The sequence below is a fragment of the Calonectris borealis genome, chromosome Z (genome assembly GCF_964195595.1).
Source record: "Calonectris borealis chromosome Z, bCalBor7.hap1.2, whole genome shotgun sequence".
NCBI lineage: Eukaryota > Metazoa > Chordata > Aves > Procellariiformes > Procellariidae > Calonectris > Calonectris borealis.
The window spans coordinates 59743151-59759537 of record NC_134352.1 but is presented as its reverse complement, the minus strand read 5'-3'; the positions used below and the strand labels follow the sequence as shown (position 1 = coordinate 59759537).

Below are 16387 nucleotides of genomic sequence, written 5' to 3'. Positions count from 1 at the left end.
ACTTTGGTGGAATAAATCCTCTTATTTTACATACCACAGTTTATGATAGTGGCATTAAATTCTTTCATTTTTTTCAGAGAAAAACAGAATTGGCTGCAACTTTTCAGCTATATTGTTCTTCAGCACTTTTTCATGTTTTAAGGATGTTAATTCAGATTTGTTAATTTATGAGTTGAAAATTATTTCTTAATTTATCTTCTTTAGGAATTTAGTCATAAAGCCACGCTCTTAAACAATGGCAAGATCAGAACCAGTAAGAGACAAATACTTCAGAATCCAGTTGAGTGGGTTAAAGACCTATTAGGGAGTGATATTTCTGTGACATGGAAGTATGTGTGGAATAAGGTAGGCCTGATTTTACTCCTAAAAATAGCAATAATAAATGCAATAACAAATTTCACGAATCTGGATCTCCTTACTGTTCTTAAACCAGAAGAGGGTACAAGCCTAAATTTTAAAAAATCTTCTTACTCTTAATGAATAAGCAGCAAAGAAAGAGCTACATAAACTCAGTTTTATAAGAGAAGTGACATTTTTACACTCTCAGAAAATACACTAATTAAAATGACCAGTTATCCATTTAGATTTGTTTGTACAGGTTACATATCTTGGGACACAGTTGTCAAAATTTCTTGTTGAAGAAGTGTCAGTTTCTAGTGACCTGGAATTACCATCACAAGAAAGAGAGCCTTTGGGTATGTACCACTTAAAATCTAATACTCACCATGACTGAAAGCAGTGGAAAGTGATTTCTAAAGGCTTAAATTCCAAAATTCCTCTATTGCTTTCTGATTTTTTCCTGGGCTACGTGCTTATCACAGATCTTGGGCTTGAAAAATAGTGCCAGAACTTACACATGATCTCTAAAGAAGTACATTTCTCTTCTTCCATGAATTGGTTCTGTGAAGAGAATAATTACTAATGACTTGATTACTATGTAAAAAATACTTATGTAACATTTTGCATTAAAAATATTTAATATATAAAGTGAAATTTTTAATAAGCTAATTTAATACTTTTTTATTCTGTTGGCAACACAGATACACTAGCATAAATTTTAATCTCATGTACATCTTAAAATCACATTAAATAATCTGTGTTGGTGGAAATCCCAGTATTTCCAAGCAACAGTAATAACTAGGAGGATATTTTATTCTCTAAAAATAAACAGTCATAAGAAACAGAGTGCATTGATATGACAAAATGACATTGAGCAATTTTTTTGGAACTGCCCAGCAGACTTAAGAACTTCAGCCTAATTTTGATAAGTAATGTGTTCCCAGGGAAACCCAAGTTCCTTTGATAGCCAGTTGCACTTGGAGTCCAAAAAGCTTTTGGGCTTTTGTGATTGGTTCTGTTAATTTGATGAGACATTGCACCTCACGTGAACTGGGATACCAGCTTGGTCTGTTCTTAACATACTAAAAGTAAATTAAAAGATACTAATTTAAAACAATGAATTTGATATTCAGACTACCATGTTCTGCTGGTATTTGCTTCAGGCTAAGAGCATCCAGATGATGAGTTTACATTGCCCTGCTTCAGTAACTTAAGATTATACCAGGTGTAAGTGATTTAAAAATTGATTTAGTCTCCTAACTTTTTAATAGGCTTTTGAATATTTTACTAGTTCTTGTAAATTATTCCTCTCATGGAAAATTTATGACAAACATTGTAACTTCTAAACCAGAGAAATCCGTTCATTCAAAAAATACTCTTGACAAACAGAAATCAGCCTGAAGATCAGTAAGTGGTTATTTTCCCCTGTTTTTCACAAATAGCCCAGGGTAATCTGGGAAAGAGTATTTAGAGAAGTTTTTGTGTCACATGTTATTTCAGATCACAGTAATGCCTACCCATTAGCCCTAGGTGAGAAATTGAGGGAGGGAAAGCCAAAGCGTTCTCAGTTTCAGTTCCGTTTCAGGTATTATATGGCCAGATAATAGGAAATTAAGCAGATGAGGATTAACCTGCATTGTTGTATTGTGAGAACAGTTGCGGGCATTGGGCAGCTCCTGAATGGTTTCCAGGCCCGGTTCAGGAGTTAGCTTGTTCCAAGGGCGGTTCCCAGTGGGCACTTTGCCTGCAGCCAGCCTGCTCGAAAGCACAGGAAAGTTTGCTGGTGTGGATGTGAGCTCTTCTGTGCCGCATGCCTGGGGACATTCCCAAGCACTTCTTTATTTTTCTAATATACTTACAGCCTGTGTGTGTTTTATAGTAGAAGTTTATCCTGCTTTTGTAAAGAACCAATCTTCTTTTTTTCTTTCTGTATTAATGAATTGATTTTTTTTCTATGCATCCCAGAGCATCATTAAAAAAGAAGACGGGGGCCTGATAATTTGAGCATTTTTGGAGGAGAATGCTATTATTTTAAATACCCCTCCCCCACACTCCTTCCAGCTTCCCATATCTTAGCTCAGTGTTCGCTGAAGAGGATAGGGAAGTGGGAGGAAAATGGTACAGGCAGTGGCTGTATCTAGCCATCTTTTAACAGAAAGAAGCAGCTACCACTGAACTTTGTGCAGAGCCCAATTTAGGAAGCATGTCCTAAGAACCTCTGCCAAATCAAGGTCCCTAGGCAAGACAAGTGAAGGAGTTGCTGTTCTGTGGCTGCCAGCATAAGAAATGTCCCAGCTTTTCAGCTTGGTTGAGATCAAGGTGCTTCCAGGTTTGTATAGCAGCAGAATTTTAGGTACCTGAGAAACATTAATGCAAAAAACTTGAAGAGCCCATGAAGTAAAGCAGTCCCAGACCAATGCAGGTATTTAACAGAAGATTGCAATTTTGGAATTAGCCAACTAAATCCTAAATGAATTTCACTTTATGTCCCTTCTTTGAGTCTGAGCCTTTAATCTCTTCTAGGATCACGCTAGCAGAAAGCAGGAATTACTGTATTCAAGTCTGAGTGAGAACTAAATATTAAGAAAATAAACAGTACTTTTAGACTATCTGTATGTAGGAGAGTGGAATTATATGGCTTGGAACTTACTCCTCTGTGCTTTCTGATACATGTAATGATGACATAATGTTTACTAAAAATGACCAAGAATAACAAGGATTCAGAAACAGAAGTCAGCTGAAGAGCAGATGTCAATTGCAGAGCAGATGGTGGTGTTAGATATTTCACATTGAAATTTCAGCAAAGTGGCTTAAAATAAAAGCATATCCAGTTGTTACAGTAAGCATGATATGTACATTCATTTTGCAGATTGCTATTTCAGGAAGATGGTGTTGGGAAAACGACATGACTAGTGCAATTCTTGTGCTCTGGCAATCCCTTACTGCCCCTAATAACCATTAACCACCTGTAAAGATTAGAACAACTCTTGCTCACCTTTAGTTGTGAAAGACACCAAAGTTGTGTGGAATAAAGAGTGTTTTCAAGGGAATCCAGATGATTTCTTAGTGGCTGAACCATGGGAGCTGTTTCAGAAGGTTTATGTTAGTATTACTTCAGGTAACTAGCATAAGATGAGCAATAAGATTCCATGAAAGCGAATGAGAATAGTTTTGCTGTGATCATATGTGGTATTTTATGTTTCTGTTTTCCTGGAGTGAAGGAAGGAAGCAGTGAAACACACATATATTTAGTAGGCTACTTTTCAAGTTAAATTTGTGTGGCATCTAATGTTATTTTGCCAAGGAAGACATATATTTTACAAAAAGAGAATGCCTCAATCATCTTACAGCAGTTACAGCTGGGCTGGTAAAGGAGCAGAGGAAAGTCTGCCCTTACATGTGTTAGGTGGTGTAAGCCTAAGTGAAAATTTCAGCGTTTACCTTTAAGAAAAATAAAAAGCAGAACTGCGCTGTGGATTAAACCATTAAACCACCAGTGTTAAATGATACTGTTTGTTCCTAGAACAAAATTGTCTTGATCTTTTTATGCTCTCAGGAAAGAATTTTATCACGAGGGACCCCAGCAACCAGAACCAGCACCATCAGAGTCCTGGTACTGCCTCTATTGCTCAGCCTCATGGGAGCTTTGACCTGAGCAATATGCAGCCAAAAACCCCATCCTTGCCACAAACAGAAGTTGTGAAAACATTGCTATGTGCTGAAAGAGAAGCAGCTGTTACCAGGGAATTTAAAAGTAAGACTTTTTTTTAACTGCCTAAAAAACCTAATGGTGGGTGCAAGGGCTGTACAACAGATACAAAAGGAAAAAGAAAGTAGGTGACATGGAATTGATTTTTGTGGGGGAGGGGAAGAGTGCTGGGGAAAAATCATGACTTTGCTGATGGGCTAAATTGGTCTAAATGACCCAATAATTAAGTTTTTTTCAGAGCTCGGTATGTTTGACTCTGCTGTGTCCAAATTAGAAACATTTTGCTATTTTGATGTAGTTAACAAAATAACTCCATATAACTTGAAGTACTCGGTTAAATGTTTCCACAAAATAATAGCATAGACAAATGTCTTCTGGATTTAGATGGAGAAATATGATACAAAAGCATTGCTGAATAATCTCATGTAATCTAATTTAAAGAGAAAAGTGTAAATGTTCCTGAAGATGCTCTGATCTTTGGGGAGTTGACTGAGCTTGTAACTTTGTGGTTTCAGTATTACAGTTTTATGTTGATTGCACATTAAACCCAATCCGTAATGTTCGTACAATTTGAACAGTGCTTACTGCACTTTGACTTAGTATTTTTGCCTCTACCACCTTTGATTACACCGCAGAGGGATGACCCTGATGGACCACAGTGCAAAGGCAGAGTGGTCAGCTCTAGCCCCGCACTGTGCCCAGTGTCAGGTAACACTTTGCACTGAAGTGGGTAACAGTGCTGAGTCAGGTCTGCTGTGAGAGACAGTAAGAGGCAAATCAGAGGTGAAGTGCCTAATCAGTGTCTGCCATTGTAAACTGAAAGTGTATCCACACTATGAAGCAATTCTTTATGCTTCTGCAAGTCGATACCTAGGCCCTGCAGCTACAATGCAAAGGATGAAGTAAACCCTGGAGCTGAGAATCCTCTGCAGAAAATGCTTTGTTATCTTCTTCTTTTTTTTTTCGTTTTTTAATAGAAGCAAATAGACTTAGTATCTTAAATGCCAGGGCAGAATATTTGGAAGGAGGTGGTCTTTAAAGTTACAAAAAACAGATTGTGTAGTAGATTGTATTCACATTTATGTATCAAAAACCCCAGGTTGAACTGCCCTTTGATATGATTTGAAAAGTTGCACAGGTTATGGCTCGTAGGAGTTATGTCTCTCTGCTGAACAAATGAACAGCCGCATTCATGTTTTCTCAAATATGGTAAGCAGAACTATAACTACTAACTAAGATAATGGTCTTGTAGCATGTATGGTCCTTGCCACTCTGTTACCTAAGTGCTCAATCCTGTCTGGAAACTGTTATAGCAAGAGTGTAGAGTCATTCTGTAGCCAAAGGTAACTGTTAACAGACATGTGTGGATTATGCAAAATTAAACATTCATAATACAATAAAAATTAGTAAGTTGGAAATTTACAGAAATGTTGTTCCATATATACATTTTTGTTTATATCTACTACAATTACCCTGTATATTGAAGGAAGAAACTGCTTAACATGCAGTGTAACCTTTAAAAGATTTAACCACCAGCCCAGTTTCCACATCTCTAGTTTACAGAAGCCAAACCTTTTGCATCCAGTTCTGAGGTTTCGTAGTCTGACCAAAAATATTTTTGAAAGCAAACTATGAAAATCAGACTCCTACTTAAGAAGGAAATGCCTTTAAAAACAAGTGTCTCAGGGTAAGTATTTCATTGAGTCGCTTAAACGAAGCTTTGGAAGTGCCATGAGAAGCCCCATAGCCCATGGATGGATTTGCTGTATTTGTTTGCCCTCTACATTTGTTTCCAAAGAACCGGTCAGATACACAATGCCATTGCTGCTTTACTTCACGCTAAATAAATTCTGAATGTAAAGCTGAGCTGCATAAATTGGCTTTTAACTAGTTTACTTCCTGGGCTTCGCTAGTCCTGGAAAATGATAGAAGAGTAATTAATTTCAGTTTTCTTGCTAGTCAATCTTATCTTCTTGTCTTGTACACCAGTACAAAGTTGTGATGCTGAAACTGCTGACCTGGCAGGAGAATATTTAAATCCAAATGAATTGCTCCAGTGAAGTGAAACCAAGTTATTATGTATTTCAATACCTCCTTCATAGGTGTAAAATTGGGCTACTAGTAAACATCGCATGTGCGTATTTGCAAGAATGTTCCATTAGACTTTAAATTGTAAACTCCTCAGAAGAGGGATCTCATATGTGTCTTTGAACTGGTTGAAGATATTACTTTGGTATTAGTCCAAACAAATCTAGCCCATTGTAGTATATTTTTCCTGCAGTATGTTTAAAGCTCCATGTAATTATAATGCAAAGAAATGTTACCTGTTCTTGCAAGCTTGCAATATATTTTGTGCTGCATAGTGCTCCAGTTCAGAGCCACAGATTCTGCTTAGGCTCAGACAATTATGTCAGAAACTACTGTAAAACTCTACTATTCTTATCTTCATGTTTTTCGAGGAAAGCTGGAAAAGATGATGAATGTCATTTAATGATTCAAAAGTCAAGATGTAAACTGAGAACCCCAAGTTTAATTTTATTTATGTGTTTAACAAAATAGCATGACTTAAAGGAGCTTGATTCTGTATATCTGATTTTTTTTGGTTGGGTATTATTGAAGTAGTGGCTCATCATCACCATCAGTAGTGGCAATAATAATACGGAAGAGGAGAAGTACTTGGAAGTGCTTTAAAAAAAAAAAACAAACACAAACCAACCACAAAAAAACCCCAAAACCCAAAACCACCACAAAATCAAAACCCTAGCATCTGTGCTTTCCTTGTTACCTATAGCAGAATATTCATCAAGTACACAATGTCCCCATTTATGTGACTGTAAAAGACAGGGAGATGAACTATATATTCTTTGTATTTTGGAAGCAAAGTGAGATTGTAGACAAATACTTCTGTCCATAATCTCAGAAGTATCTCAAGGTGCAGCTATTGTACTGTTTTCTCTTCTTTATGGCTTGCAGACAAAATACTTAAAAGTATTTTCCAGTATGTAAAGTTCCGGGCATTTGCTTTACGTAATTACATATTTTACAGAGAAGGACATAGTTCTGTCAGCAGAATTTACAAAGCTATATTTTTCAGTAACTTTCTGTACCATAACTAAAGGATAGGCTTCCTCCACCTGCACACTCTTCCTTTCCAAAATCCTCTACCTGCTCTTATTTGTCTATCAGCAAGGTAGAAGGTAGAATATCATGTGACTGACTCAGAGTTGAGCTATGTGGCCGGCAGGAGCCAAACAAAATTCACTTTTTAGGAGGCCAAAAAGGGAAAAAAAAAAGCAGCAGCTCTCAAGGACTACATGCTATGGCAGCCAATTCTAAGAATTTAATGTCTTTATTTCTTATCTGTCAATCAGGTTTTTCTGAAACTGGCAAATGACTTCAAAAATAACTAGGCGACAGTGTGATTGCACAGAACCATAGACTAATGTAATCTATGGTGGGGCCTCTGGAGGCCTCTAGTCCAACCTCCTGTTCAAAGTAGGACTGACTTCCAAGTTAGATAAGATTGCTCAGTGCCTTGTCCAGTCAAATTCTGAATATCTTCAAGGATCGACATTCCAGAAGACCTCTGCACAACATATTCGTGTGCTTAACCATGCTCATGGTGAATTTTTTTCTCCATATATCTAGTTGGAATCTTGCTTGTTAAAACTTATGACCATTGCTTCTTTTTGTTGTGTAGAGAAACCTTGTTTCCGTAAGAAGCCTGGCTAAAAGTAAGTAAACTGACTCCTAGTCAAGAGCTTTAAACACTGGCTTTCTGGCCTTTTTACTTTTTGAAACAAGTTGTAAAAGAAATCCTTTGATAACTGACCCATCTTCTTAATTCATCAGCTGCACTATTATGTTTTCATCTGCTTTGGTGGTCCCATGGAGACTGAGAGAACACTAAGACAAACAGAACTGTTGTAGATAATCTTCCTAGAACATATCTATCTTTTCTTGTCTTACTTATGAAAGCAATAAATGAAAGGCAATGTGATAAACAGCAAGCTTCAAGAGGCAGTGGCTTCAGCTGCTGCATTGCTTGAAACAGAGAGAAGACAGACTTTTTTGACACCACACTCTGGTAATGTCAAATGAAAGCATTTAGGAGACTACCTGATGATCTTGCCTTGGTGAGCGTTCAGATTGTATCACGCTTCTATCTTATTTTTTTCAGGAGTGACTTTTAACGAAGCTGGGACAAAGCTCCTAAACAAAACAATTCAGTCTTTAAGTCACCACATGATAATAGCCTTGGAGAAGGCTCTAGAAGTTGTTCTGAGGCTGTACATAAAACCCACTGAATGAGTCACAGCTCCTGTAGATTTTGCCAGTGCATGAAAAACATGAGCTATTGGTTTTTCTATCAGATAGCTGTTCTGACCGAGCTGAAACCTGATTTATACTTTGTCCTCTGTTTCTTCCAATCTGCATCTCAGTGTGGTATAAACTGCAAGAATTTTAAAGTGTTCTGGTTTTAATTATCCAAGGTTGACCCTGAAACTGCTTCTTATCCACTATCTTGGCACATTAAATTCAGGTTTTCTAAAATGGTTAGAAATAATTTGAGAGAACCATGTATTTTCCATCCAAATGAGCATACAAGTGAACCATTATATAATCAAGTGTACAATAATAACTCAAAATAATAAGTTTTAAAAGAAAGAAATGTATGGTGGAAACCTGCACCCTGCTAGTCACACCAAGAAATAGTCCGCTATGAATTGTTTTAAAGCGATCTTAGTGCCTTTTAATAAACGGTACTAGTGAACGCATTTGTTGTTGTTGAACTTGGTAATTTGATATTGAAATAAAGTGATTGGTTTATGGGAGGCTGTATACATTTATCAATTGGTATTTGCATGTATGTCCATCTTTTGTCACCTTTTGAGGAAAAAATCATGTCACAGCTATACTAAAGAAGGTAAGAGCCACTGAGATTTAAATTGTTCTCTTGTTTCCCTGTAGGTTATTGTAACATTGATTGATTTCTGTAATAGATTGGAGGTTTTGAGTTCCCCACATTGCTAGATAAAAACTTACAATATCTTAATACACGAATCCAAGGACCCTGAAGAATAATAATTCAGAATGTATCATATCATACAAAGTATTTGTTACTGGCTACAGGCATATACCCAATGTATCTAGGAGAAGAGAAAAAACAGTTACTGTATAAGATTATGATGTAGGCAGAAGTTTTAATGGGGAATAATATATTGTGTTTATATCACTTATCTAGGCAATGCTTGCAAGCAAGCTATAAAGTATTATTAATGTTGTACATCTTTCAAACATTTAGAAACAGAAGGATTTACTATTAACTGTATCTCGAAAAAGTATAACATCTTCAGGTCCGTGATGTGGAAACAATACATCCTGCCACTTGAAACATAAAATAATTAAAAGAGATATCAGCATAAACCTTGAAACTGATGCTTTAGAATAAAAGGCATGAATTCTTGATCTTTAATCATGCCTGCAAGTCCTTTTTCTGTGTAGATACAGAGTGTAACAATAAAGGCCGCTATTATGAAATACTTTCAAAGAAGAATGATTTTAGATACTTAATCTTTTTTTCTGCTTTTGCCAGTCTCACTGGAGGACAAAAAGAAAGAATGAACTTCTGAGGAATACTATTCCTTATTGAGTGGAGGAAGAAATGTTACCTTCTCAAATTTAGCATTTTATCTAGAACCGACAGAATAGAATAATTATTTGTGAAAGTATGAATTAAATTCCATGTTATTGCTATACAAATTCTAGTTATAGGCAAATGATGAACTGAACCTGCAGATGGTGAGTCATGTCTGATATCTGAAGGAAAGAACTGTAGGCTAAAGAACTATTAGAAGGTGCTCTGAGTCCTTCTGGCACTGTTATAGCTGTGCTATGAAGTATCTGGTCATTATACCTATCCATTAGGTAGCTTCCAAACTGAAATGATTTATTTATTTCGTAAGATGTTATGAGTAACCTTCAATTTTTTTCGAAGGGTTGTTAACTACCAATGGGAAGAATGCAGCACGCGTAATTTAGGATCACTTGATAAATTAATTCTTGGGGAAGAAGTACTTTCAAAATCGGGATGGGGGTAGACAGAGAGGATCACAAAGCAATTAGCCAAAATCCCTGCTGGCCTGTATCTTTCAGGGGATGGACACCTTAACTTAAGGTGCCTCATTGTCATGGTGTGTCTGATTGTTAGAAAAAGATCACTCCTTACTGGCTGGTTTGTAAAGGCAGAGACCTTGGACTCCAGCATTCACAGGAGGAAAACAGAGTTAAGATCTATATCTCGTGAAGTGAATCAAGAACTGTGGAGAGTCCTGGCAAAAAGCAAAGGCATTTTGAGGGGGGGGGGAGGAAATTACCATGGAAGAATCGTATTTTGTCAGAGAAAGATCTAGTCTTACAATGACAATCTAACCACAGACATTTCTTTTCCCAAGATACTAGGTCTTGATCAGCTGAAAGAAAAGTTATTATTTTCAATATTGCCACTAGCATAGGCAGAATTCATGTGCCTCAATTCAATAGCAGCCTTTTAAAGAGTCAGAGGATCCAAAAATGTTGCTTATGCGAGGTGCTGGCTGTCATTTCTAAGACCTTACTTGGTCTGAACGGACAATGCCTTTTGGGACTCCTGGATTGTGACTTCTCTGTTTCTAAGTTCTTGAGAGGAGCGTGGATAAGGCCCAAGGAACTTGAATGCTCTTAAGACAGGTTTTTGATCTAAATATCTCCTCGTGGCACTGTAGATCAAATGCTATCACCTTTAAGTGTGTTGTTCTCAGATTTTCTTTTTGCTTATGCATCTGTGGCCTGTGTCTAGACTATCTGCACTGAACCAGATCCATTTGAGTTGGAAGAATAACATCTCCTGTGATTTTGCCACAGATACTGCAAATCAGTTCGGCTTTCCCTCGGATGTGATAATAATCTTTACCTGTTTTACAGAAGTATTGAAATCGGATTTACTGATACATGTAAATTGACTCAAATATGTTGCTTAAACTGCAAGAGCATTTAAATTTCTTTTAGAAGTAATTTACACAAGTGAAATAGTTATAAAATGCTTAACCACATCTCTGGATAGTTCCAGCACTTTCTTGCTTGGAAAAAGTAAGGAGGATACTGGTGGGATAGCCGTTTTCAAAAACTGATCTTTCAGGGGCTATTTTAATGATCAGAGAATGGTGACTCTGCACAGAAGTGGCAATCTCCATTATGCAACTGGAGATTCTGGTCTGACATTTATATAGTTGTGCCACTAATGGGAATTCTCCTTAAATACAGTTCTCAGGTTCTTCGCTGCCACAGAGACAAGGTCTTGTAAATCTGTTACACAAATGGAAACACAAGTTGAAACACATTTTGAATGGTTTCAAAACTATAAGGCTAAAATAGATGCTAACAAAGACAGAAAAGCTATTGGCAAGCAGGATGTCGACAAGAGGCCATGTGTTTTCCCCAGATTTATGTGAAAAAAGTTTGTTCTGATATTGATACTGATTGACACTTTATCTTGTAGTTCATGAAGATGGCAGAAAACTGAGAGCACCTAACAGGACAGCAAGGGTAGGAAAGCAGAGAAAGACCCCGCCTGTGTGCGTCTTACCTTGCTAAGCTTTCTTCTGTACCTCAGGCGCTAAGATGAGTTTTGGATAGCAGTGTGGGAGCCTTTCTCCACTGCTTACAGCCTGTACGCTGCTGGTCTTTTCTAAGGGGGTGAGAGTTAATAGACAGCAAAAGGGAGAAAGGAAACATAAAAGTGGGTATTAAAAGATTAAAAACAATAGTGAGAAAAGGGAGAGAGAAAAGGGAAAAAGAATTGAGAAAGAAAAATGGAAATGGGGAGGACATCAGTTGGCTGTGTCAGAATATGGAAGAAGAAACACAGATGTTCAAATACTGATCCATCCCTACTGGGGAAATTATTGTCTATGGATATAGAAATTTTGATATCAAACACTGATGTCAGAACTGAGGAGGACAGCTCTGGAATGTATAAATTACTGTGCTTTTGCTAACTGTTGACTGTTACCTAAATTACTGAAAAGTAGAGATTAGAGAGAGTAGAGGTTTTAATTATTCACTCAGGTAAAGTTGTATTTATGGTAGAATGCTGATATTTAGTTTACAATATCTTAATCCAATAGGTAAAACATTAATTTGACCCAAAGGAATCAACAAAGAAAGCTGTCAACTGCTGAAAAAAGTTATTTCAATAGATTTATTTGGTCATATCTTCATTACACTTTCAAATTTGACTTGAGAATTTTTAGTAAATAAGTTAGAATATTGCAGTGAGAGTTCTGAGAGGAGCATTTCCAAAGCAAGAAAGGAATGTGTATTCTCCAATTATGATCTCGCAAAATGGGATGTTAAATGAACTTCAGGCTTTGCCAAGAAATTTTTCTGTACTTACATACAAATGTGGACATTTCAGGACAAAAAAGTTTTTTGCAGCAAATCAAAACAGGTTGAAGTCATGCCTGTCATGTCACCATAGACTCAGTATTAATGACAATGTTTCAGCTCAGTTTCTGCCAGTGTATTTTATTAAAAAATTCCCAGACTTACTTTTAAGATCATTTTTACCTGAAGGTGTCCTTAAAACTATTTTGTGACTTCCCATCCAAGCATTCCTGTTTACGCCCTTTGAAATATCACTTCTAGGTGAGTTGTGTAAGTTGACTTCTTCTGGTGTGACTGACCGCCGCTTCATACGCAGTAAAGACTCTGTGAGGAGTGTTGTGGTGTAACTTCTCGGGTGGGACTTGTATTCAGCCTGCCCGTCTTTGTTGTAAGTCCAAGATACTTAAATATACCCTAGGCATGAGATCGTGCTTTTCGTTCCATTACGTACTGTGTTATGGCACGAGCATACTGAAGATGCGCTGAGGGTGCCAGATACTGAATGGAATCCTGTTCTCACTGGAGTCAGAAGTTTTGCTGTGGATGTCATGGGCGTGGAACAACATACATTCTCATGCACAAGGCTCTGCGTTTGTGTTTCTGAACACAGACCTCTCGCTTCTAATAGCAGGGTATGGAAGGGAGAAAGTGTGGACAAAAGATGAACAAAAGCAAGTAACTCTGAAAACTACAATTGTAAGTGCCTTTTGGAGTCTGGGCTGTTAAGAAGAAAGTGCCTTGTAACATTTCTTACTGCTGGATCTTTACTGGTGTTACTTTGTTACTGATTTTAATAGTGAAAACTAAAAGTTCAGCTTCTCCTACCCTGACACAAGTGCCCTAAGTTTATGCATTGCAATAGTTGCTTCAGTCTGGCAGATATTTAAATATTGCAGATACCCAAGTCCTGCAATTTCTTGTATACAGGTATACGCCTGCCTTTTTATATAGTCCCCTTTTGGGACTGTAGGAAGGGCACTTTCTGCGAGAGGGATTCCTTAATTTTGGGGAGTACACTAAACTTACCCACTCGTGGACATAATACGTGAAATTCAAGCATTGCTGAAGAACAACTGCATTTTCCTGTTACATCATTGGAAATGGCCAGGACGGTTGGTTGACTGCTCACCTTGAGCATCACGAAGTGTAGTATTGCCCTTGCCTCACTGAAGTTTGGGTGCAAGTGAGAGATACCGGTAAGATTGCTGGGGTCTTATGCCACAAGGTTCCTAGGACACACTACAGATTCCTAGGGATCTCTAATGCTTACATGGTTCTAACAAGCTGTTAACACCTCTCTAGATAATAGTGCCAGCGATTGCTTTCCATTACTGTTATATACACTGTAATCATTTGCATTCATTTTCAGCAGGCTCGTCTGTCCAGTTCAACTCAGTTGGAAGTCTGACACATTTTCTTCAATTCAGTGAGGTAGTAATGGTACATAAAGAGGAGTTTCTACCGTGCCCTGTAATGGAAAAGCACTGGAACTTCTACAAAGGATGTGAAAGTTTTGGATTCTAGAGACTTCTTGAGTGCTAACATTCTTTTCTTCATCGTTACTTAAAAGTAAACATTTGAGCTTTTAGAACTAAGTGCTTTGTTATTGCCATTTTGATAAATCAGTTGCCGAGCACTTGGAATGGACTGAAAGATTGTTTGGGTAAACGAGGAACTGGGGAGTACTTTGTAGCAGGTAGGGATAACTGTCAATATTTAATTTTGTTCTGAAAGATTAAGAAATGGGAAAGTAGACGAGGCCAGTTATACACTGGTGCTCATTGTGAGTTATATTCCAGGTTGATAATTTTGTATGAAAGTCACTGCTATCAACATCGATAGTCACTTCCTACACCTAAACCTGGAACCGCTCTGCCTGAGCACGTGCTATCAGAAATGGCTGCACGTGTTTGTGTGTTAGGCAAAAAGTCAAGATGGGCAGCATTGAAAATCACCAGCAGCTTTGCTTTATGTGGTGTGGATATATACAAACATTTGAGAAGGGGGCAGGTGCTGGGAGAGGTTAGAAGAGGAATCTTAGCCATTGGAAGTGCTCAGGGAAATTCCATTCATGTTCCAGCCAGGTCTTTCTGACAGGCAGAAAATGTGCTGGCATATGGCAAGAAATGCAGTTAGCCTGTTTGTGGAACACAAATATCTTAGATATTCACCCCGATCTCCGGAGGATTTCTATTTGTTTTAATTTTATAATGTGTGAATCTGCCTCAGTAGCATATTTATAACATATTTGACTGTCATGAGAGTTATCTGCATTCAAATGGCATTCTTGCTTTTTCGTTCTCTGGATTATGAGAAGAGATGAAATAATAACACCTGCTACTCCTGACTCCAGTGAATGGGATGAGAAATACCTCCTGTCGATACGTAACAACCTCAGCTAGCTATTTGGAGTGCAAAGAGCTGTTCTGCAGAGATTTGATTAGTGTCTTAAACAGAAGGTGGTTCAGGGAAGAGAGAGCGGTCTGTGCAGGGAGCTAATGCTGTGCCCTAGGATGCATGAGCCTGATGGGCTGTAAGGATAACGAAATGCAAACTGCCTGGAAGCCAAAAAGGTTAAAGGCTACTGAGTGACAGGTATTTAGTAAAGGTCACTTTCTACACAGAAAATGGAGCAGTCTTACAGCTGCTGCAGCAAAACAAACCTGAAGGCATATTGGTTTAAAGGAAATGTTCATTCAAATACTACACTTTCACTGAAAAGTGAGAGACTTTTGCCTGTTTAAATGGCTACTGAATTACTTACACGTTTGTTTGACATTTTTTCTTTGTTACAAGATGTCTAATAAAATTAATGTATAAAAACTGGGAGGACTTGACAGTAATACTTTTAGTCCATTATATTAACGTGATTACAGGACCTAAGGCAATCCTAAGATACAGTGACAAAAAATCTGATTGATTCAAGCATGGCAAAGAAGTGAAAATGTAAAGTGTTAGATGAAAACCAGTGTCTCTTACTGATGCTATTTGTAAATGTAAGCTACCAGGTTTTTTTTTTCAATATTTGTATTGTATATAAGCATCTTGAGAAAGGTGTTAGCTTGACAACGTATGTTTTAATATGACTTACAAATGTAGGGTTCTACTTCCCAAATCTTCTTACAACTGTGAATTTTCCCTGTTTTCCCTACTGGAATCTTTTTCTTAATGTAAAGATTCATTAAGAGATGGCAAAAAGTTGTACCATAATGGATAGGGTGTTTTGTTTTCTCGGCTTAAATTTATGCTATTTAGTGTACTTTTGCATAAAAATGTAAGCTGTTATCACAGATCGAAGATAGGCAGCTATTAGTGATCCTAACTACAGCAGAGTAATGAAGCTTCTGCTTACACGGGGCAAGCAGCAACGGTTAGTCCTCCCAGCCCCTCCTGCTCCTTCCATGATTCAGTTCTTTTATTTAGGAAACCCCTTCTCCGCTCCTAGGCTGTGGGTTAGCACATATTTTGTGTGGTGCAGGCTAAAGTAAAAAGGACATACAATGCAAAGAATACAAACCCCCTGGCGTTCTGCCTGCTGTTAATATTCAGATGGTGAATGAGAGGAGAAAGAGATGATGCAGTGAACAAAAGCCACGAATTCAGATTCATATTTCCACAGATTTATATATTGCCAAGATGGAGTTAAAAAAATCAGTCGGAAGATTAATACCAGTGAGGAAGAATGAGAGTGAAACAAAAGAATGAGAGTGAGAAGGAAGATAAGCAGCTGGGAGGCAGACAATACAACACGAGATGCATAGATTTTAAGGCCAGCAGGGACCAATGTGATAAGCTGGCCTCCTGAATAACACAGGCCAGAGGTTGTGGAAAGGTATAAGCAGGGGAGACACGGGGAAAAGAGAAAAGAAATAAAGACAAAGATGTGGGTAGAGCTAAATTCACTCTAGGCAGAGG

The 16387-nt window shown here is 37.7% G+C and overlaps 1 protein-coding gene across 1 annotated transcript in view; it reads left to right on the top strand.

Moving 5' to 3' along the window:
- The window catches only part of ANKRD31 (ankyrin repeat domain 31), a 69357-nt gene extending 55233 nt beyond the window's left edge, over positions 1–14124 (top strand). The window contains exons 24-27 of the mRNA XM_075136744.1: positions 205–345; positions 599–695; positions 3896–4093; positions 13845–14124. Of these exons, the coding sequence (XP_074992845.1) occupies positions 205–345; positions 599–695; positions 3896–4093; positions 13845–13996 (588 nt within the window). The 3' untranslated portion in view covers positions 13997–14124. The remainder of the gene's footprint in view (positions 1–204; positions 346–598; positions 696–3895; positions 4094–13844) is intronic.
- The last annotated feature ends 2263 nt before the right edge of the window (positions 14125–16387 follow it).